The 24,219-nt window shown below is 39.2% G+C and overlaps 1 protein-coding gene across 4 annotated transcripts; it reads right to left on the bottom strand.

Moving 5' to 3' along the window:
• Nucleotides 1–229: 229 nt before the first annotated feature.
• On the bottom strand, nt 230–23,799 carry traf2a (Tnf receptor-associated factor 2a). 4 transcript variants are annotated; one of them, XM_040050057.1, is made up of 12 exons: nt 23,596–23,798; nt 23,277–23,471; nt 21,041–21,119; nt 19,808–19,906; nt 12,062–12,223; nt 11,077–11,151; nt 10,874–10,948; nt 8,060–8,542; nt 6,448–6,625; nt 6,185–6,333; nt 5,011–5,229; nt 230–1,713 (listed from the first exon to the last, which is right to left on the bottom strand). In XM_040050057.1, the coding sequence occupies exons 1-11, from the start codon at nt 23,622–23,624 to the stop codon at nt 5,011–5,013; spliced, it is 1,743 nt and encodes a 580-aa protein (XP_039905991.1). In that variant the 5' UTR covers nt 23,625–23,798; the 3' UTR covers nt 230–1,713. The 4 variants fall into 4 exon arrangements, with proteins under 4 accessions (XP_039905991.1, XP_039905990.1, XP_039905993.1 ...); XM_040050056.1 differs by having other exon boundaries at nt 236–5,229; XM_040050059.1 differs by lacking the exon at nt 10,874–10,948 and having other exon boundaries at nt 236–5,229; nt 23,596–23,799.
• Nucleotides 23,800–24,219: the final 420 nt, after the last annotated feature.

Below are 24,219 nucleotides of genomic sequence, written 5' to 3'. Positions count from 1 at the left end.
AAAGAAAAAGTTACTGTTAATTTTTAATGTGTTTGATTGATTAATTATCAGCATAAATGCCATTAGTTTTCAGTCCATCACATGACATTACTATGATCCATGAATTTGGCCTACCCTCTGAAAGGACAAAATACTGTATGTGCATGTGTTTGCATTGAGCGCCCTCATGTGGTAGAAGTGAATTCAAGGACATTGATGAGTGTGAACAAATTGAGAGACATGGCAGTTCTTTGCATAGAGGGCATCTTAAAACCTTTAATAAGTCAAAATTAAATACAAATATGGAACAAATTTCCTGTAGTACAAAGAGTTTACTAACACGTGACTTACTATCCACAGAATGTAGCAGAGAGAACAACAAGTAAGACTGCAGTTTGATGTCATTGCTACAGATGAAAGCTCGTCATCTTAATCTCAACATGGGCTTCGGATCCACGAAGAGAGAAACAGATATGTAAATAATTTAAACCAACCTGGTTTAGTTTGTCAGCTCTGAAGAGTTATTTGAAGTTCACACATCACATCGACATAGTGTTTATTCTGTTGCAATAACAGTGAGGCAGTGTGGCATTTCCTACAAGTCAGTATCGCTGATACAGCATAACATCAATCGGCTCAAATGTGACTTTGTTCCCCAGCCTGTGAAGGGTTTTTTTTTTTTTTTCCTTTCTTTTTTTCCCCTCTATTAAACAGTTCAAGCTATAAGCTGGACCAAAACTGGACATGTCTATGTATGTCTGCATGTGACATTTAGGAGATGAAACGGAAATGTGAAGCCCTTTTGTTAAGAAGAAATTTGAAGTCCTGGCTCACATCAGGTCGCACATTTTGTAAGATTAAATATGAATGTCCGCATAGTGCTTGCAAGGCTGCATCTATGAGCTCCGATCAGCGCACACTGGAGGGTCACACAAATGTAGCAGCTAATTCATTTGATGCTGCAGTTACACATGCAAAATGTAATCTACATAATGTGCAATAATACCAACGTATTCTAAAGAGAATAACAGAGGAAATATGTTTCTGAAATAACCAGAAAGCAAAAAAAGCTGCTGAGGTCAGACTGCAGCTGCATCTTGTCACCATCAGCTAACGCATGCTTTTAAACTGTCTCAACATATAACTTCTTTAATAAATAAAATCTATGTATTATTAAGATATGGTTAACTCACACACACTTCAAACTTGAGCACAGCATCAAAATTAGATCACACACACTCATATGTTTTATACTATATCAAGAAATCATAAAAAAATAAAATGCTGGTCTACAATATGAACCAGTAATACATGTATTTTTTTCCTACTGACACATCTCATGCACAGAGAGGTATCAGTGTCCTTTGACAGATTTAAAAACATGCCGATGTGTTTAGGTGCAGATGCCAAAAGCTGCGAGTTACAATGCGCTGACCTCGTTTTCCATTAAAGATAACATCTAACATTCACTAGTTTATGTATGTAAAGAGAAACATTCTTAAGTCACTTAAGTTTTATCACATCTAGTAAAGGGGCCTCGTAAAAGAAGGACAATAAAAATGCTGAATTTTAAAAAAATAAATAAATACACCGCACAAATCAAAAGCGTCATATTGTGAGTTTGAACTCACAGAAAAGCACATTCTCATCCTAATGGGATCGTGAAAACAAAACAAAAAAAACACTACAGGTACAGGCACTTCTTTTTTCTGTAAAAAGTAGGTCAGTTCAAACCTGTGAAGAAAGCCAATAATAGGATAATATTACAACAACATCAAAAATTTGCTCGTTTAATATCTCAACTTGGATTCCAACCCAAGATTTTCGTATCTCACTCAGCTCCAGCCTCCACACGCCTGTGTCTGAGAACAAAGGTTACACCCATATGAAAATACAGCAATATTGAAGTTTTCTGCATCTAATAACCTCACAGCATGAAGATTAAATCGTTTAAGCTAAATAATATCAATTAAACGCTACGGTTTGTAACTTAAAGTAGCCTGTAAGACTATGAGACCCTCTGTGACAAAAGAACTAGACGGTGAGACTCGAAGAAACACAAAATGACTACAAGCAGTGTGTCCATGTACTCATTACATCTTAGTGCGTGACTGTTTTATGCATGTCTCTGTACTCTTGTCTCTCTTAGAGGTGTTTTTTTTGTCTCTGTACACATTTTAAATTCCCCTATGGGAATTTTCCATCACTGAAATTATTTTTCATATCACACTGTCGTTGTACTTGCTGATTAAGTTTGTCCTATCTTTTTGACATTGAAAACCATTTCAAAGCAATCTCTTCTGTAGTTATTTTACATCTATTTATGTTTTACATTATTTGTGGAGTCATCTGGTCTTTGTAGTTTTTTTGCATCTCTCTGTGTCTTTGAAGTCATCTGAATCTCATTTTATTCATTCAACATATCTGTTTGTTCTGGGGCTTCTTGTGGGGACAGTTATTTTCTTTTTGTGGACATTTTTTATCTTTAAAATTGCTTTGCATCTCGCTGAAGAGATGGCTCTTTGAAGTTGTTCTGCATCTCTTTGTCTCTCTTTGTAATTATTAGGTCTGTTTTTAGTTATTCTGCGTAGTCATTTTCCTTCTTTTAGATCGTTTTAAATCTTCCTGCAAATATATCTCTCTTGAAATTATGTTGATGATAGGTGATATCATTTTGTAGCCATTGGTCTTCAGGATTTTTTTTTTGTAGGTCTTGTTTTGGAATAGTAATCTATCTCCCTGAATCTGTTTATTCTGCATCATTTTCTCTGCATATCTTTGTAATCCTTTAGTCTTTGTTGTTTGATCTTTGCAGTTATGTACTCTCTTCAAAATAGATTTGCATCTTTCTGTAGTTGTCGCTTTAAATCATTTTTAAATCTCTTTGGTGACATTCTCTTGATTTAGCTACTTATGGTCATTTTCCCCAGCTTGTGGTTTTGAATCACTTTGTACTTATTTTATTAGTCTGTATCATAGTAGTTATTTTCTCACTTTGCATCACTGTATTCATGTTTCAGTGTAGTTTTGTTCTGACTTTGTGTTTCTGTGATCACACTTGATGCACTTTCTGTACTATTAAAGGTACTGTTCATAGAGAAAATCATGTTACCCACTAGCTAGTAGGGGGCACATTTCCTTTCAGTGTCACCAGTTTCAGTGATTTGTCTCATCCCATCTCAGGAGCTTTTGAGAGTTTAACAAGGAAAGTGTCCCAAGTATCACATGGACGAACTGTCACAATATTAAAACCACTGACAGGGGAAGTGGAAAAACATTAATCATTTCTTTACAATGTAATGTTCAGCTAGAAAAAAAAACGTCCCATTGGCTGTGGATGCTATTCTAACATGCACTAACCAACTGAACAACGTTACAAACCAAGCAATCAACTGGATTAGCTAGAACAAATACTTTTTTGAAAAAGCCAGAGATTACTATCAAAAGATACTTATAGATTTTTTTAGAACCTGTATGCAAATATATGTTTATTTTTAATAAAATATGTTGCATTTCCATTTGGGCAAATCAGCTCAACGACCATCTCTGTTACTGTTTCATGGGCAAACAGCACACTGCTGCAAGCTACTGTATCTTCCACAGATCCAACATTAACTAACCCTGCAAATAACAAAAGAAATGGAACAGTGTACACATGAACACAGACACTCACAGACCGAACGTTCGAGTGAAATACTGCATTCAGAATTCATGGAATTCAAGCAATGCCCACCACCACAAATGATTATCAATGAACACAGGAGTCTGAGTTGGAGGCACAGAATGGGGAAAAAAAAAAAAAAGCAAACCAGTTTGAAATTCTACTGCACTACAAACTGTGTGCACAGCTGCGCAATATTCTGTAGGCTACATGGGTGTCACACTGTTACAGTTCCTTTAACAGTGTGACAAACTTGACTGTAAAGAAAAAAAAATACCAGCTTACCAAATGTTAGGCAATAAAGTCAATAAAGAGCCTAGACCTTGCAATGTCTGTAAGCCGTTCAATATACAAAGCTACGGTGTCACTGGTCTAAGGTTCAATATTTTCAGTCATTTAGGACAGGTTTTGGTGTTGCAAATTTAAGCTAAATGCTTAAAATAAGCTAACAAATTAGCATTAGCTTCAACATGAGCACTGTAGTGGACAGTTGGTTTGTTTTTTTCTTTTTATAGCTGCTCTACCAGAATTTTTATATTAATGATTGGCCACAAAACTACATGTCATATAAAACAGTTCGATTACACAGTTTTAATTCAGTCACACCACTCTGATTCAGCCTGTTCCCAACAGCAGGCAGTTGTTTTCACTGCCAAACCTACTGTCTGAAAACAAATTAAGCTAACAAGATAGTTGGTAGCTAGTTTAGCTAGCTAGCTAGCTAACAAGCCACAAAAACCTTTTTAAGAGTTGGTGGAGACAAAAACAGTACTAAGGAGATAAAAATTATTTTTACCACATCACCAAGTTGTCAGACACATGTCTGGAAACTTAAATGAAACATTATCAGCTAAACGAATCTCCTGTTGTTAAATCTTTTAAGGGTTGCCAATAATATTAGATTTTTAAGGCGTTTGTAAAAAAAACTCCTTAAAAAAACGTACACTTCATTTGATGGACTTATAATAAGCATGCTAGCTATTCCCTATTATTTTGTCATTAGGATAGCACAGTTGTTTCAAAACACTGGCCTGAGGGACTTCTTGGGGGAGGGAAAATAACACATTATCAGCCAAATACCAGTATGGATGTTATTTTCACTTTGGTAGGTATTTGCAATTTTTGTCAAACACAAACTCAGTTCAATTGGTAAGATAAGAATGGCTACACAAGTTTTTGGCCAGTGGCAAGTGGCCCAAAAGAACTTGCTCTGGTCTTGCATATTGCCACCAATAAAATCATACCAAATTCAAAAGAACCAAATAAATGTCAAAAGGCAAATCCCAATTTCTCGTGATACAAAATCCTGTTGACTTAAACAGGTTAGTAGCAACAAAAGGCAGAGTTGGATTCATGCCCTCAACTTTTACCTAAAGGCCTGTTAGGTCTACAATGGCTTTGATGAAAATGGTGTCATCACGTATATAGGAGTTTTTAGAGTCCAGCTTTGAGAGCGGACAGAAGAGCGGACAACCACTGGCGATGTTCATGTCGCTGACAGGCCTCTGGAAGGATGAGGATGAAATGTCAGGCCTGAAGGCATCAATTATGTGCTCCCTGTTGTTCTGGTCGAGCAGCATAAGGGTGACCTGTGCAGACGTTAGGAGTGCAGAAGCGTAATTACTCTCACAAGAAAAAACAATGACGTTGTTCAAGTAGATTTATGCATAAAAGCCCACCACTTAATGCCCAATCATTTCTCTGGAAAGCTGCCTTGACCTCAGCCACTGACATTAAGAATGTAGGTTTTAAAGACCTTGTTCCTTTCATTGACATGCGCTAATAAGTTCAAATTCTCAGAATGCAATTTCTGATTAAAGATTTTTAATGTGCGTTTACAGCAAACATGAACCAAAGTTTTGCCTTCTGTAACTCATGCAAATACACTTGCTCTAATGTTTTTGGAAATACTTGGTCACAACAGCCAATGGGAAGACATCCAACAATGTACATTAAGTTACAGCACACATTTTTAGAGCTCTTAATAAAAAGACTAGTTGAATCATACAGCACAAGATGGCGACAATAACCATATCTTGTTTTTGTATGCCAGTGCCATCAGGAACACAGCTTTCATTTCCTTCGTCCGGTGCAAATTTGTCTCTTTGCATCTAATTTGTATTTGCATTTGTATCTGATTTGCTTTTTGCTAGCCGATGTTGCCTCATTCAAAAATGACAATGATCACTTCCACCAGTGCAGAGGCCATGTTTGAACATAAAATTGCAGAAAAAAAATGTTTGGTAACTTTGGACCTCTGCCTCAGATTTCTGGATAAATGTGGAAAAACAATCAACGGATTGTTTCTAATTTAATCTTTGCATTTTCTGCTAATCTTCACAGATACAGAATATTTAATCCTGAAGAAATAAAGTTTAATTACATGATTCATGTTTAAGTACTTATGGGACCTGTGTGAAAATCTGATAATGTTTGACTTCATATTTATGTATAACTATAAAATCTCAACTTTTTCCTGTAACTAATGTTGTATGGAAAACATGCAGGATTTCATACATGCAACATGAATGATAAAGCTCTCACCTTTTGATTAAAAGGCCACTTGAGGAGTGCATCACTGTGTCCTCTCATCACCACAAAGAACAAAGACAGGTGGGTGCCTCGCCCCGTCCCATCACCATTCAGGTAGATCCGCAAGCACATCTTGTAGCCATATTTACTGGTATAAAAGGCTGGAAATTATTAACATCAGTACATTAAATAATAACACTAATAATCAAGTGTCATGTTACTTCCATCAGGAAGTGGAAATCCTTAATCAGGAATTCATCGTGTAATGTGGTTACCAGGAGAGAACATAGCAGGGGCCCGGCCAGCCACAGCATCCTGCCTCTTCTTGGTGAAATCAGAGATCTTCCAGACAAATATGCCGTCATAAGTGGCTGCGGACATTTCTCTCATTTTCCCCTCCATCTCCACGATGGACAGGTCCCTCAGGCTCACTGTTCTCTCCAGCTGACGAACCTGCAGCACAACACAAAAGTGTCACGTTTTTAATTTAGCTCAATATGACACCTTTGAAGAAGTGCCAGCAATGCCAATACTCCGTGAGTGTGTAGGGCAATGTACTTTTTTAGCAAAGATAAGAATTTTACTGTAACACAATAATATAAAACACATCTGAAAGATATTTTGGTAGTGATAAAGTGATCTAAAAAAAAGTTTTCTTTCTGTTACAAAATAGAAAGAAAACGGCAAATGAACCATTTAAGAAGAGATCAACGTAAAACAACATTAAGTATGAGGGAAAAGCAGCAATAAAAAATTTCAAAGCAAATATAAAATAACAAAAAAAAAAAAAAAAAAAAAAAAAAGGAAAATAATCACAACACAGAAATAAATCAAAGTGAAGGCATAAAAAGCCAATCTGATCTTGTCGGGAAGAATGTTTCAAAGAATCGGCAGCCTGATAAAAAAAAAAAAAATTCTGATCTGGTTATGAGTCAAGACTGTGGAATGAGTGGCTGAGTCCTAGCTGAGGACCTCAAGTTAAGACCAAGGCCACACGGTGTCAGGAAATGTTCGATATGCAGTGCAAGCCCAGAGTGGACTTTAAAAGTCAAAAATCATTTGTAAAATGAACAGGAGTTATTCTTCCCTTGACTTGGTTTTGTTTAGTCTGGCTGATGGTGATGAAGGCGTGATGATTTGGGCTTACTTTGAGGCATAAGACCTTGTAGTCATTGAATCAACTGCAAACTACTCGGCATACAAAGGTGCTTCAGAGTCAAATGTGAGCGATTTGTCCAGCAGCTAAAGCTTGGCTGAAACTGGCTCATACAACAATGGTGCCATGCAAATCTACATCAGAATTGGACAAAAATAAAGGAATCAAAGCACTTTAATGCTCAGTCCAAACTCCAATCCAACTGCAGAACCTTAAGAGCTGTAAATAAACAAATAACTGCAAATCTGATTGAACTGAAGCAATTTTCAAAGAGTCATGTGACAGTCACAAAAAGATGACTTCAAGTTTTTGTCACTAAAGGTGGTTCTACAACCTATTAAATAATGGGATGTACTCAAGGCTTTCAAAGGAGTCTACACAGTCTTGTGAGATATATATATATATATATATATATATATATATATATATATATTTATTTATTTATTTATTTTTTATTTTTTTTAAATCACTTGACCCATCAGAAACGACCTGGCCATGGTTTATGAATTGTTTTAAAGTGCTAACTAATGATAACAGGGTACAGGCATTTCAGAGAGACGGAAGACTCATCAATGCGTTTAGCCGCTGAGGCATCCTAATGACTTGTACTGTGGACTGCAAAGGGCAGTAAATAGGCCACAGTGAAAATTTTTACAAAAGATAATGTTTACTCTGTGGTCAAGTCAAGGGATGCATTGAGGATGTTCACAGGTCATGTGTCATTTTAACACCTTGTTATTGAGGATTTCAATCTTGTCCTGATCCAGTCTGTGTTGGCGGTTGTAGGCCTCCATGGTAGTGCAGGAGCGCTCCATCTCGCGGTTGAGGACGCAGACAATGTTTTCGAAAGTGCTCACTTTGAGCTCCAGCTCCTGGCAGCGCCGGCTTAGCTCAGCCACTTTGGTTTTTTCACTCTGTAGCTGCAGTTCCAAAGCGGCACCCATGGCACTGGGCAGCGGGGTGAAGGATGTGGTTAGGGTCGGGGCACATGCTCCATGGACAGGAGCTGCAACACACCCACCCAGCTGGCTCATCTTGAGTTCCAGATCCCTGAGGGACTGGTGGAGCTCCTGCAGCTTCTGGCTGGCCACCTCCAGGCTTTGGGGTTGCAGGCTCTCCAGGCTCACCTTGATGCCCATGATGAAATGCAGAAGCAGGTTAAGGTGTTCATACGAACACTGGCGCTCATGGTCATGGATCTTCTCTTTCTCCACCTTGAAATGAATGGAAGATAAAAGCAGAAACACATTAGGAAACTAAACAAAATCCTTTATTGTGTTTTATGATGATGTGAAACACTGCCACCACAGAAGAAAATAATAATACGAGCACAAAGCAAATAATAGAGAAATTAATGGATATATACACACTATACAAAGTATTCACAGCTGTAACTGTTCAGATTTAAGAGATTGCACAGAAAAACATTTGCAATAGATTAGCTACGTCTAATAAAATGTGCATTTAATCAGGTTAAATACAACTTGTAACATGTAAACTAAGTCCTTTTTTTCACATTCCACATTCCCAAATTAGGCTTAACTTAAAACTAGTACTGAAATCATGTTGAATCATTTTTTCTTTATTGTTTTTAATTGCCTTGTTCAAATGGTTAGACTTAAGATCTGAGACTTTGCTTCAGATTCTTAACGGCAGATCACTGGGTCTGTGAGAAACATGATTTAAGATGCACTAGATCAGCAACCAGTTAGGAACAGGCTGCAAGCTGCAACAAAAATCATCTACTGCCAATGTTTTGTTGGCAGATTCCACAGCTGGTGGTTCAGATAGAATCCAGTTTGGAAGCAGTAGCTAGAATGCCATATAACACATCAAACTCAAGCCTGCAGCCCAAATGTGGCCCGCCAAATCATTTATATGGCCCACAGGAGCTTGTGCATGATTGTCTTAAAATAAGTTTACTATATGCTGCTTAAAAGCGCACATTGACCATAAACTACATCTCCCACAATGCCCCCGGTACTGGGGGCAAGAGTGATGTACTGCCAGATCTGTTATTTAAATATACGTGTGGTATCCACAGAAACTCCGCTAAAAACTCATAAATCCATTTCAACGATCACCAAAAAGCCAAAACAGCACAAGATTAAAGAACAGGTAAACAGATTCTTTACCGTTTACCTGCTTTATCTTTACGTGGCAAACCCATCCATTGCAAAACACTTGTGCAGACCTTCGCCGGATGGTTTAGGTTTAACATTCTGGATATTTTTTTTGTACGTGGGATCCACACTTTGTGGACATGCCCTGTGCAAAAAGCCGACATTTCACAGATTGCGAAACTCCAGATTTCTTCACTCTCCAACCAAAACTCACTCAACCAGCAAGAAGACAAGATCACGATCACGTTTGAAAAACATTGTAATGAATTCTCACTTTCTTTCTTTCCCTCTTTCCCTCACCACCATCTCTCCGTGTGCTTTGAGACTAGTTTCCCATCACAACTCTCTATTTTCTGCCTTACTTGCTTGCTTATTATGCACCTGTCTGCCGTTGTGTACAGTGTTGTCAGCAACTGTTTTTGTTTTCCAAAAAAAAAAAATAACACCTGACAAGAAAGTCTCATTTCTGCTACTCAGTGCCAAATAAATTTCAACGGTCACAATTTATGCCAAACAGCAAACCGCTTAGCTTTGTGTCTAATAAAACCTCTGTAACTTTGTGAAAAACACAAAAGTTTATGTTTTTCACTTTCTACTATTAAAATCTCTGATTTTTATGACTACAGTTAAAAAACAACAACAAAATGGACAATCTGGACAATGAGCTACCAGAACTTGTAATTTTACACACTTTTTTCTTACTATTTAAGCCTGCCATATAACACCAATTGTGACATGGACATTATTAACAACTAGTAATAATAATACCAGTCGTTAACAGCAGTCCAACAACTTTCTTCATTCATCATTTATATTTTCACTCAGTATTTATAATAATTCAATACATTTCTATCAGAGCCTGTCACAAAGAAGGTTATCAACACACTTTTCAGCATAGTTTTTGTTGTGGAAATGAGCCCTGTATCTACTGATGTGAGACTACTGATGTGAAAGGATGAATGCTGCAATCAAAATTTTATTGTGTATAAACCAACTGTCCTTTAGAGAAAGTCTTAAAAACCCAATAGCTGAATACTTCGTATAGGCACTGTGCTAATATACAAACAGGCTTCCTACTCAACATCACAGTATTTGCATACAGGTGGGTAGCAACCAACTCTTCAACTGCTGAATAATATAATACCTTGGCTTTACATTATATGCAAACCACTGCGGAATATTCATACACTTTTTTAATAGAGATTTTACACTGCCCAACCTTTGTCAAATTATGGTTATTTTAGTAAAGAAATAAGGTACTTACATTTTGTTGTTTTAGTTAAAACTGTTGGAAAAATTTAGTCTGCTACATGGAAGATTTAGTTGAATTTTGCCAAGGTATTAAATGATTCAATAGTTATGATGTTAACAGGTGATCAGGTGATACACATACAGCAAATTCTGACAAAAATGTCTACTTACAGACGTATCGCAGCCAACAACATGAAATCTGCATGGAGCTTTAAATTTACTGCAGAACTTAATATGGTCCACATACTGCAAAACAAAAAATATGAAAGAAGCTAATGATCTGTAGAATACGGTGTAGAATTTGATCCCTAGCTAAATGGCAAATGAGATTAATCTAACAGAATTATGAAAAAACTATTAAATCTCTGCAGTACCTTTTCTCTGGGGATCTTTTTCTTCGCACAACCTTCACAAATCATTGGATACTTTGGACAGATCTCATCATGAGCCTGAAAAAAATAAGTAGATCAGAATAAAAGAAAACACTTCTCGTCCAGCTCCTTGCCTTAACTATTTAACTTAACATCAGTTTAACTATATAGATGCCTTAAGGCATGCAGAGGTAGTTCATACTGATATAAGAAAATTACATAAATTAGCCAAATTAGATGTTATTGTTGTAGGTGTACAGATGACTATCACTGAAATACCACAATACGGGTGAAAGCTCATTCAGTGGTTACTGAATTTACTCAATGGTCATTTATGAATAGCTTTAAAGGTAAATATATCTTTGTTTTCCTTTTATTTCACTAAAACTATATTTGTATCATATCTGTGTGCTTGAATATGTCTGAGAAGGGTAAATTTAAACCCAAATGTAATGGCACAAAAACAAGTGTTTACGGGTATGTGGTGACAATGAGTCAGCATTTCAATTCAATTCAGTTTTATTTATACAGCACCAAATCACAACATCAGTCGCCTCAAGGTGCTATATTATTGTAAGGTAGACCCTACAATAATACATACTGAGAAAAACCCAACAGTCATATGACCCCCTATGAGCAAGCACTTTGATGACAGTGAGAAGGAAAAACTCCCTTTTAATAGGAAGAAACATCCGGCAGAACCAGGCTCAGATCATTTCCCATGAAATATTGGATACACTTGCCATATACTTCTACATATCTTATACTTCACTGATGACTAAGTGCTGAGACAAGATGGCCATAAGATAAGGCTGAATACCATGGAAAACGTAATAAGCAAACGTTGAGATTACAATATTTTATCATATGCATTTAATCACATATACTGAATCATAACATAAACGTCAACTAAATTAGCATCATGTTAATGTTTCAGAATGCAATAGCTCTTTTTATGATGCATTACTGTAACAGAGAGAAGCCTGACCTTGATATTCTTTAACAGGAAGGGTTCTTTGCAGTATTTGCAGTTGAGCGTTCTCTCCGGACACTCTCTCTCATTGTGGCGTTCCTGCTCATTGGCTCTCATGAGCTCTTTACAGGAAGGACAGAGGATGATCATGAAGTCACAGTTGCCCTCGTGGCTGGCCTGTAAGTGACCAAAACAACTTTACATATTGTCCAATTACTGTATGATAAAATTGTTTGTACGGTTAACTTGATGACATTACAATGAGCAGATATAGTATTATGTTGTATCTCACATGAGGCCAAGTTAAACCCTTTTGAGGTGAGAATACTGACCAGGTAATAAAATAAAATAAAACATGTACAAAAAGTTGTTAAAACCATTTTAGAAGAACATACTCTAATTTTTCAGTTAGAAGTTGCATGACTGAACCAAGTTCAACACTAGGCAATAGTTCAGTCGACCAGAACAGCCTTAATGAGTAGTCACACTACAGTGGAAAAGCAATCAAGATCCAAGATCTGCCTTACTGCCCCCTGGGAAAATCTCTCTTGTTGCCACATAGAACCCATTCCAGTCACATAAAATGCATCCATCCAAAAAGTGCAAAAGTTCATATGGGTATGGGTAATGATGAAAAAAATATAAGTGTAAGAGTAAACTCCTGCAAATACAGACATATAAATGGTAAATGGCCTGCATTTGTATAGCGCTTTACTCAGTCTAAGGACCCCAAAGCGCTTTACACTACATTCAGTCATTCACCCATTCACACACACATTCACACACTGGCAATGGTGAGCTACGTTGTAGCCACAGCTGCCCTGGGGCACACTGACAGAGGTGAGGCTGCTGGACACTGGCGCCACCGGGCCCTCTGACCACCACCAGTAGGCAAACATATATACATACAATATATATACACATATATAGATATGTCATGGCTCCCAAAACTGGTTATTCCAAATTAACAAATGATACTGGTTCAATGTCATCATTTCAGAATGCATTGGTTCTGCTCGGCTGGTTCCACTCTCCGTTTACATCATTGATTTAAAAAAAATAACCATCTGTTGTCGCCACAGGTATAATTAATTACTTAATTTCTTTCAATTAGAGCTGGGCGATAGAACGATAACGATATGTATTGCGAAATAACTTTTCCTCGATAGAAAAATTAAACTATTGCAATAGGCCTCATCTCACTTGTCCTCTTAAAAAATAAGGATAAGTGTAAGATAATGGGGAATTTCAGTTTTTACTTTATAATTTGTTTAGCGTAAGATTTACAGTTAAATTGTATTTTTTCTTGCCTTATTTAATTTTTACGTACTGTTCCTTTAACACACGGTAACTGTGCACGGGGGGAGTGTTCGCGACGGGCAGTGTGGAGCTACGGGGGCTTTAACTAGCTGTGGAGAAAAACTGTTTCTTACCGTGTTTGCAGTGTACAGGAACATTCAAATGGATCACTGTATTTCAAACTGTGGAAATAAATGTTTGCCTGTTTGTTTTTCGACTACAAGCGGACTTTGTGGATTATGTTCAACTGCACTAAGACACGCGTACGGCCCGACTACCAGCTAGTGCTTCCGCGGTAATAGAAGGTATTTCGGCTATTTCAAGTCTGACAAAAAACAGAGTAGCGCACACTGTTGTGCCGAAAACAAGTCTGGAAATACAATAAAGCGGTGCATGCTCAATCTCTGACTGGAAGCGCTAATTCGTCATTCGGCTTTTGTCAGACTAAAGTAACTGTTAAAACTGTTTGAAAAGCTAAGCTATACAACAAGGAGAGATTGAGAATTTCCTTTTAGTTCTCAGTTTATTTGATATTGACAAAAGTTAGTCAATTTTGTCTGTTCTTCTGTAAAACAAACTAGGATTTATTTTTAGAATTAATATTTTGTTTTTAAGTGGAATTGACAATTTAGTAGTCTGTTTTGTTTGTTGTATTTTGAAACTTAAACGCTTTAGCGGCTGCCTTTTGTGTAGTTTGCAATATTTGCCTTTATTTATCTGAAAAAGTCTCATGTTCCTTAAGTACATCTACCCTGTTGAACTTATTATGGGAAATAAATATTTAAATCAAAACACGCTGCTGATTATTTCACATTTTACTTGTGAGCAACGGCACATGTAAATCTTACAAATATAGTTATTTGGCTTATATCGTGATATATATCGTTATCGCCTGAAATGAAAAAAAAAACATATCGTGATATAAAAAAAAATCTTATATCGCCCAGCTCTACCTTCAATACAAAAATATTTTGTTTGTCATGGCTTACACAAGTAAAATTAACACAGAACTTAAAATGACTATATGAACACACAGGTCATACCATTTTTTGTGTGCCAGATACTCCCCAACATCATAAAGTGGCTCCTGACAATTGACCATAAGGATCCAAGCCACCAACAATTAAAATTTTATATGAACCATGTCAGAATAAACAGTGTATATTACCCAACAGATATTATAAAAACAACACTATAAAGTAGGGGCAGTTTGAAATGCTGATAGAGTGTGTATATATGCTTAGATCTGTCTCAGTAGTTCAGGATTGGATATGTGACTGGTGAGGGTTGACGGGGGCCTGAAATGGTGAGAGTGTGGGTGAGAGCAACACAGGTCAGTACAGTACCATGGGTGGATTTCAGCAAAACCCACAGCGGGGTGAGCCTGATATACGTGTTGACCAAGGAATGGGTGGGTATGTGAACACACAGGTCTCTACAGGTATTCACAGCCAGTAATGAGACACATCTTCCCCTCCTTGAGAGTAACTTGAATCCCAACTCCATGCCCGTTCTGCTGATTTTGAGGGATCTGATGACTTCCTCATTTTCTTCTGTGGCTTTAATCTATTTGCAGCAGGACTGTGTGGGCTCAATTGGCAGGTCATTCACCTGTAGCAGGAGGTTGCGGTACCTCCTGCTACACCTTCTCTCTCTGGGCATAATCTATAGACAGGGTTGTCCCCTATCTGCTCTTTCGCAGTGTAGATGTCCTGTTACCAACAGGGGTCTAAGTTGCATAGGACCTCCTCTTTCAATGAGGTTGTGTACAAGAACTATATCCCCACAATGGAGGGCACTCTTGTCATAAAGTCCTTTACAATAAGAGCTCGTTGCCCATTTGCATTTGCTATTCAGTATACCTGAATCATTCCTGTCCACTTCTTGGCATAACCACTTGGTGTTTCAGCCTCCTGATCTTTACAGTCCAAAAAGGAGGTCAACGGGGCGACATAGATGATGGCCATAAAACAAGTAGTAGGGGAAGAGCCCTGTAGCCTTATGCTTTGTACAGCTGTACACATTAATGATATGTGGTAGGTGGTCTTTCCAGTTCTCCTTTTCTTTTTCTCCCAGAGTCCATAGCATTTACAACACAGTGTGCAATTTAGTCTCTCTGCCAGGTTTCCCCTGGGGCTCTTGAGTGACCAATACCAGATAACTGCCTGAGGGTGATGTTTGGTGGGATATTTGAACCTGGGGATGTAATCATTGAGAGAGAAAAAAAAAAACAAAAAAAAAACACAACAGCGGCTGCCTTGCCAGCTTTGTTTTTGGTTGGGTCGGCCTAGGCACTTATACAGTCCACCCAAGGAGTTATGAAAGCTGTCAAACACCTTAATCGTTCTACTATGAAACCTTAGTGGTAGGTCTGATCCAATATCAAAAACCAGCTGCATGACCATGAGTCAGTGGAGTCCGAGGGAGGGGGTGTCAGTGGCTCACTTTTTTGTTATTCAAAAGCCGATAATCAACAGAGGTGTAGGGAGCTACGGTTGTTCCTCACACATAAGAATGGGGCAGAATAGGGTGAATCGGACTTAAAAATCCATCTTTTTAACAACACTTCTTGAAAATCTTCTTTTACCTCAAGCCTTTGAGCTGTGATTGTTTTGGTTTGTGTGGAAACAGTCTTTTGTGTCTCTGGTGGGCCCATCTTAATAAGGTTGATAACATGCTGAATTGTACCGAGAAGTGTTCTCCTTGGTAGTGTGATCTCATGTTTTGAGTGGTTAGAGATCGGGACCTTGACACAAGGGTGACTGGAGTTCTGGACCTCCAGAAGGCCATTCCCTGAACTCAGCTGTGCTAGGACACTGTCCTCCTCTGTAGGTTATTACAAAACAAGGGGATCGGAGATGTCAAAGTTTGGGGGTACTCTGCACAACACCTGTACCACTCTTCCAGTTGGAATGAGAATATTGTTTGTCCTACTCTTACTGTAGCTGGGTCACAATATTTACTTGCCCAAACTGGGTGAAACAAACAATGGCCATCACCTGTTCTTCCCCCCATCACAAAGGCATTGCATAAGAGGTTGACAACCGTGGCAATGGCATCACCTAGGGCTGCATGATTTTGCATAAAATGAGAATCACCATTTTTTTGCTTAAAATTGAGATCACGATTCTCTCACGATTTTCTTTTCCAGTATAAATATTTATTGCACTTATTAACTGCACATCAACTTCGTAACAGTTGAGACTGAACATAAAAACAATAAATAAACATAAAAACAACAAATGTCTGACATTTTGTCGTTGCCGCAAAATGTTGTACAGCTTGAAATTCCGTCTCCACCGTTGCTCGACACTGCGTGTATAGAGCAGGTAGTGCAACAATAGAAAAATAGTTGCGGGACGGCACTGTGTAGCGTTTGTCTAGGGTGTTGATCATTCTCCTAAATCCCTCGTTTTACTCAGTGTTGATGGGAGCCATATCTTTGGTCAGGTGATAAGTAATAGCCTCCGTAATTTCTTTGTGCCTGCGGGAGTTCGACGGGTATAGGGAAGCGCTGTATAAGGTTCCCGTTATTGATGTTTGGGTGGTTGACCGGGACGGATTTTCTCCTGTCACTTTCTCGTCATCCCTGACGTGCTCTACGTTGTTTTTTCCCTGCCAATTTTAGCAGCCAGCTTCTGTATCACATGGTATAAGGCTCCGCCCTTGTCATTTGTTGAGCAGGAAGAGTGAGCGCTTGTTTTCATGCAGATTACGTCCCGGATCAAAATGCGGTACAATCGTCGTCTTCTTTTTTTTTTTTTTTTCTTTTTTTTTTTTTAAATCGTTGTCATTTGGAAATGAGATCGCACATAAGTATGAATTGAGATCGTGATTTTCTAACAATTAATCGTGCAGCCCTAGCATCACCTTAAAGTTCTTGTCTCTTGATGAGCACATCAGCTCCTAGTAAAGTCTGGGGCAGTGACAGCTGGCTAACCAAGAAGGGGGCTTGAATGGTGAGATTGGGATTGTTTTTCCCTGCCAAGTTGACGGTGAGCTCTACCCAACAATCATAGGAGATGTTTTGGACATTAACTGCATAAAGATCAAGGTCTTCATCAAGAAGTTCCTGACGTGGTCTTACTGTATAATTGAGAATGTGGATGTCGGCTGATATGATTTTAGCTGCTTGGATTCAATGCTTACTGGAAGGCCCTGCTGACAGGCTTCTGGCTTTCGCTTAAAAAAGACTGTCTTGTTTCCCTGAAACTTGGTATGCTTTAAGCATCCCACTGCTTGGTGTCCATGATCTCCACACACAAAACAATGGTTTCATTCCTGCAGGTTTCAGACAATGGGCTGTTTTCCCTCTTCCCCTGCTCTGCCAGCTGTCAAATGGCCTGAAGGTCTCTTTCATATGTTGTGTCTCTTGTTTTGTTATCACCCTGCCAACCTCATGTTTTGTAGCATTGTCGTCTTTTGGCAGGGGAGTTGTCCTAGTCTACGCTGGTGCTCGTTCTCATCACTTATTATATTCATTACTTGACTTAGTATTTCTTCATCAGTGATGTGGCTATTTGAGAGGAGGGGTCTTAATCTCTGTCACAGATCAGCATGCTTAATCCCCAGGCCCTGGCAGATAGTGTGGAGAAAAACTAATAATAGTCTAAGGTGCCATATTTAATATGACTATTTCTGACCCAGCAAAGCCTTCTTAACCCCCTCATCAATTTGTTTACTGATGCTGCTATAACTTGTGTCAGAGCTTTGATCCCCAATTTCAAAGGTGCTGCCATCTGTGGTGTTGCACGTGGCAACGACCAACTTTGTTGGCTTAAAGTAGTGATCAGTGGGTTGGAGGCTGCCTCACATCATCTGAGCCTCTCACCCAGCTCTTCATATAATCTTCTCAAGTCTTCTACTGACTTTTGGGTTGTATGAGCATGTGTATTGGAGTGGGCATGTGGATGCATAGCTGTGCTGATTAAATGAGGGTATGCGGTGTGTGTTCTGGAATCACAGTAGATTGGCTGGTACTGGGTATGACTGACTTGAGAAATAACATCATCCGATGCACTATTGGTAAGCCAACCGAGGGTCGGGTCTTAATATCATCACATGTCACATCATTCAACATCAACTATTTCTCCCTGTTCAGCAGTATGGATCCCTGTTGCAGCAGAGTTTATTTTCACACTTGAGCTCCCTGCTTCCACATCCACTAACTAAGCCACCCTTGGCTGTAGCTGCATGTTGTCACTTTGGCCTTGTGGTTCTATTATCACTGGATCTGCTTCTCTCTTGTTTGTGCAGGGGAAAGATCCTGGACGAGCCCATCAAATAACCGCAAAACTGGTTATTCCACAGTAACAAAGGACACTAGTTCAATGTTGTCGCTTCCCAAATTTCCTCTGAGGGCCAGGGGATGACATGCTGAACTGTTGTCCTCTTATTGACCAATATAAAGAGCACTGGTCTCTGAATGCTATTGACACCCTTTTCTCAACGAGAAGTCTGGGCTCGGGAGAGCCCGAGTGCCCTAGAGGGACTTTCCCTGCCGGATACACGATGGACGGGTGGCAGACATGGAGGATTGTGTGCCTGGCGGGACTGTCGATTGAGGACGCTGAAGATATCTACCTATTCGGAACCATGATAACAGGGTTCTTGCTGATCGGAGCTGGCTTGGCCCTGGCTTATCGGAGAATTAAGAAAGCGGAACCGGCTGTTCAAACCCCCCCAAGGCTGCCCGCTGGGATTGAAACGATGGGACGAGGGGCGGCTTCTCAGAAAGGACTCACTGAATGCAGCATGGTTAAGAGCTTGGAGGCGCTAACGGCTGCAGTGAAGGCTCAGAATAACACCTCTGAGCGTACATTGGATTACATCAGGGAAGAATCCACTCGGAACAACACCTCTGGGCGGAAGCTGGATTACATCGCGGATCAGTTGGCTGCGGTCGTGAGATCTCAGAATCTGCTCTGTGAGCAAAAGACTGAAAAGACCACAGAATTGAAGGTAAATAACATCATGGAGAAACTCGCAGCTATCCAACGGGAGATTGAGAGACCAGTGTCGGTGTCGGAGTGTTAAAAACAGTTTGAAATTCTCATGAGTTGTTTGTAAAAGAAAAATCACCATTATAATGCGGCTACCCCTTCGGCGCCAGCTGTGGGCTCAAGGCCGGAGCCGAACAAACACTCACTGATAACGACTGTTACGATGTTGTGCTGTGGACATTATGTGCTTTTTGTGCAGAGGAGTTCTTTTGTTTCCTGTTCTCATGCTATCCTACCATGGAAGCACAGCATGAGTAGAGGTCTCTTTTTTTCCTCTTGTACTTTCCCCATTGTAGTGTACATTTCAGTGTTTTTTCTGTAACGCTACCAATCTCCGACTTGTATCCCCATGTAATGTCTGTGTTGTGTGTGTGTAAGGTCGGGGGGGGGGGGGGTCCCATTTCACTGCAGGGCAACCTGCATGTGGCGAATAAAGCTTTGATTGATTGATTGAAATCACCTCAAATTCTTTGACAGTTCCAGTCCATGTGCATCCTTCATTGGGACAGACAGCTGCCAAGGCCTCCACTTCTCTGCGGGCTGCATTGTCAGGGAAAGCCTGGGTGGGAAAAAAAGGAGGTTGTTGTCAGTGTTGTTTGGTTTGCATCTTCAGTTCAGATTAAGCCAGGATGCACCAATTTCATTTTTCAGGGAGATTCAGGACATATGGTCAGAGGATAAAATGGCTATAGCTTAGGGCTGCACGATTAATCGTTAGAAAATCGCGATCTCGATTCATACTTATGTGCGATCTCATTTCCAAATGACAACGATTTAAAAGACGACGACGATTGTACCGCATTTTGATCCGGGACGTAATCTGCATGAAAACAAGCGCTCACTCTTCCTGCTCAACAAATGACAAGGGCGGAGCCTTATACCACGTGATACAGAAGCTGTGCCGTGTGATGCTAAAATTGGCAGGGAAAAAACAACGGAGAGCACGTCAGGGATGACGAGAAAGTGACAGGAGAAAATCCGTCCCGGTCAACCACCCAAACACCAATAACGGGAACCTTATACAGCGCTTCCCTATACCCGTCGAACTCCCGCAGGCACAAAGAAATTACGGAGGCTATTACTTATCACCTGACCAAAGATATGGCTCCCATCAACACTGAGTAAAACGAGGGATTTAGGAGAATGATCAACACCCTAGACAAACGCTACACGGTGCCGTCCCGCAACTATTTTTCTATTGTTGCACTACCTGCTCTATACACGCAGTGTCGAGCAACGGTGGAGACAGAATTTCAAGCTGTACAACATTTTGCGGCAACGACAAAATGTCAGACATTTGTTGTTTTTATGTTTATTTATTGTTTTTATGTTCAGTCTCAACTGTTACGAAGTTGATGTGGAGTTAATAAGTGCAATAAATATTTATACTGGAAAAGAAAATCGTGAGAGAATCGTGATCTCAATTCTAAGCCAAAAAAAATCATGATTCTCATTTTATGCAAAATCGTGCAGCCCTACTATAGCTGTTCCATCTATTGTTGTTACTGCTAAGACCTATAGAGCAGTCACAAAGTTTCTGTTGTGTTGGATCTAAACTGCAGGCCATTAGACTTGAACAGAAACAATGACTATGACATTACAGCGCTTTATAAAAATTCCAAACCAGGCCAAACTCTATTAAGAAAACTGCTAAAAATGCTAATAAAGTGTAACTGTAAGAAAATATACTTACACCACCTTGCTTAAGGATCGAGGTGGGTTCCTCAAACAGGTCTTCTTTGATGCATGCACTGCATTTCTGTGGTCCACAACTTCCAAAGAGAAAAAAACCCACATAAATAATAAACACTGTGGCAATGTCAAACTACCATTGAACATTTGGCATACAATGCCTCAGTAAGTATAACATATGACCTTAACTCAACTTTGTCTGAACACTCAAAATACATGCCATGGTCTTCAAGTATGATGGCACAATACAACAACTATAGGTTGAAAAACAACTAAGAGCTGGAAGAGGGTGAAAATCCAATAAGGCCTACATTTTTTCAGATTAGAGCACTATATTTATCTGAAAATAACAGATAATTGAAAATTTCAAGGTCATTTATAAAGGGGAAAAATACAGAAATGTGATACTTTAAAAGGCACCTATTCTGAATTCTCTAATATTTGGTCAAACCCAATTGTAAACTTTTATTAAAAACAGCCTAAACTCTCTTAGGGAATCTTTCTTGTAGTTTTTTAAAACTAGCCTTCAGGACTAGTTCTCCAGGCTTCTTTAAGGGCTTTCTAAAGCTCTTCTTTGGATGTTGGCTGCCATTCATTTTGCTGCCTGTCAAGATGAGTGTTTCTATAATGCTGAGTTCCAAGCTTTGGGGAGGCTAGTCAATGATAGTCTTCCATTGTGTTTTTCTATCCAGACATGCATTTATTACACAGACAGTTTATTTCAAGTCAGTCTAGTACTGCACATTGTATATTTTACTCTTACAATGGTGAATGCCCATGTTAAACATGGTCAAATGATCAAATAGTACCATAAGAATATGTGTAAATCGAAAAGAAAAGCACCTGTGTTACACTTTTTTTGTTGGCTCTGTATAATGTCAGGAGGTGAGGTGTGGTGAGGTACACAGCATTGGAAACAACCACTCTGTGTTTGGAAGGGGCAGCCAATAGGAAGAAACGTGGTTTTAAATGGAGAGGAGATGCAACACATTGCTTTACAGATGAATTGAGGGGCTGGATTAAGGCCCAGGAGTAACACAAATAAGGATCCATTTAAAATACCGCAAAGCTACATTAGTAAAATATTGAGCTTGAAAATAAGCAGAATAGATGCCTTCTTACTTTCAGAAGACTATTTTCTCTTTAATGACTCACACAAACATGATTTGTGTTGAATTTCTTTCATAGGTATATTAATCCAGTTTTATTTTTTATTTTTTTAATTTCTTTTTTACACCTACAAATGCAAAGAAAGACAAACATTTGTGAAAAAGTTAGGGTGTGTGTGGGGGGGTATTGTCCCACCTCCCCCTCTAGGTAAATAAAATGAGCACAATCATTACATCTTAGATTAGATTACACACAATAATTAGTAAAAGTCAGAAGTGAGTGTAGGGCACAGATGGATATCTAACACCTTAGGATCTGTGAAGTTAAATAACTGATTCATTCTTGAGAAACAAGTCATCTAAAACATAAGTGAAACTGAAATTGCTCTCGTGTCATCACACACCTGCGCAGTGTGAGAGAAGAAAACAGGTGAGTCACTACAAAGGTCCACTCACGGTGCTTTAACCCTGTGTTTTTGTTTCTGTACCACTATAAATACAGAAATATATACGTTTAAAAATGCACTCCTTATTACTGCATTTGAAAATATAAAACAATACTAGTAAGAAATACTAAACATATATAAATCTATGAACAGCTGGTCCTTCTTGAAGCCTGAGTCGTTAGGTCACCCGAATTTTACCTTGAAAAAACTGGCAACTTTATTTTGGCACACTAACTAGACAACAGACGCAGGGAGATAATACATTTTAAAGACACTGAGAGGTGCCAGACCTTCTAGTGAATTCGGCACAATACCGACCTGACAGTACAATAAAGCGCTGTCAGGTTCAACTTCTCGAAATGCACACCCCTGGCTGGCTCCTGTGTCCTGCCGACCCCAGCAGAGGTTAGCAGGACGAGACTACGAGGACACCTAGCCAGTCTATCGCACATAGACAAGTTGAGATATTATTTAGATAAGGACGCTATTCATTTATCACCTGTAGGTTCAGTTTAGCTGTATTTTGTTTGTAATTCAACTCTCTTTATGCAGGCATACAGCGTTACACGTGTCAATAAATGTTACATGGAGAGATATTTGAACGAAGGCTGGTGACGGGATCTGAATGCTTATTTTGGGCTACATATATCTAGCTAGCTCACTAGCATCCAGGACTACTCACCTCACAATTTTGTTGAAACAGAACGAACAAAAGCGGTGACCGCATTGGGCTTGCAGGGGCCTTCTCAGGATTTTCTGACACGAGTTGCACAAATGCTTATCCTCCAGGTTGTTAGCCAAAATTTTCTTTGGGAAGCCCGGTTTGTTACCTTCCAGGGAAGATGGTGGAGACGGCTCCTGTGCAGCCATTATTCCCCTTGAACAATATCGGGGTACTCAGCGGGGTGTGTTCAAGATAGCAAACACAGCTGAATATGACTGTAAAAATACCCGCAAGCAACGACTCATTGCTCTTTAGCAATTTATTAAAGCGTGTATACCTGCTTTGTTTATGAACAAATGACGACATCTAACTCCTCATCTGCACTGACAAACACGTCCAGGCGTTTTCATGTGATAAAAGTGACAGCTGAGGATGCTGCGCTTTACTGTAAGTTGCTACGTCTGCCGCTAGGTGCCGCAAGTCCAAAAGAAGAGCATCTGTGTCATCAGGAAGCTGGCTGGGATGAATTGGACGGTCTAGATTCGACCACAACAGCCGCGGCAAGCTAACTGCACTTAATCTCGGAAGTACTATAGTTACGTCTTGAAAATAAAAGCGAAAATCGCCAATCGGTTGTAATGTGAGAAAGTAAAGAAAATGGATCTTGTTCTACCCTAAAGCTGTCTGAAACTGTGCACATCCACGTGGAAAATAGCAAAATCATGAGACTTACCAGGTATTATGTGTTAATTCTCATTAGTATACACAATTCAAGTGAACTATTGCCCAGACTTCAAAAAATAACTAAATTCATAAAATATTCTTTAGTTTGGTTACCGTAATTGTATTTCAACCAAACTCGCTTGCTGGTAAATTAGTATATTAGTATTAGTATCTGTAAATTGATTTATTAGCTCATAAATGACCAACACCAAACTCGTGGATTTTAGTAGTTACAGTT

The sequence above is a fragment of the Simochromis diagramma genome, unplaced genomic scaffold (genome assembly GCF_900408965.1).
Source record: "Simochromis diagramma unplaced genomic scaffold, fSimDia1.1 OVJJ01000159.1, whole genome shotgun sequence".
NCBI lineage: Eukaryota > Metazoa > Chordata > Actinopteri > Cichliformes > Cichlidae > Simochromis > Simochromis diagramma.
This window is presented reverse-complemented; position numbering and strand designations above follow the sequence as displayed.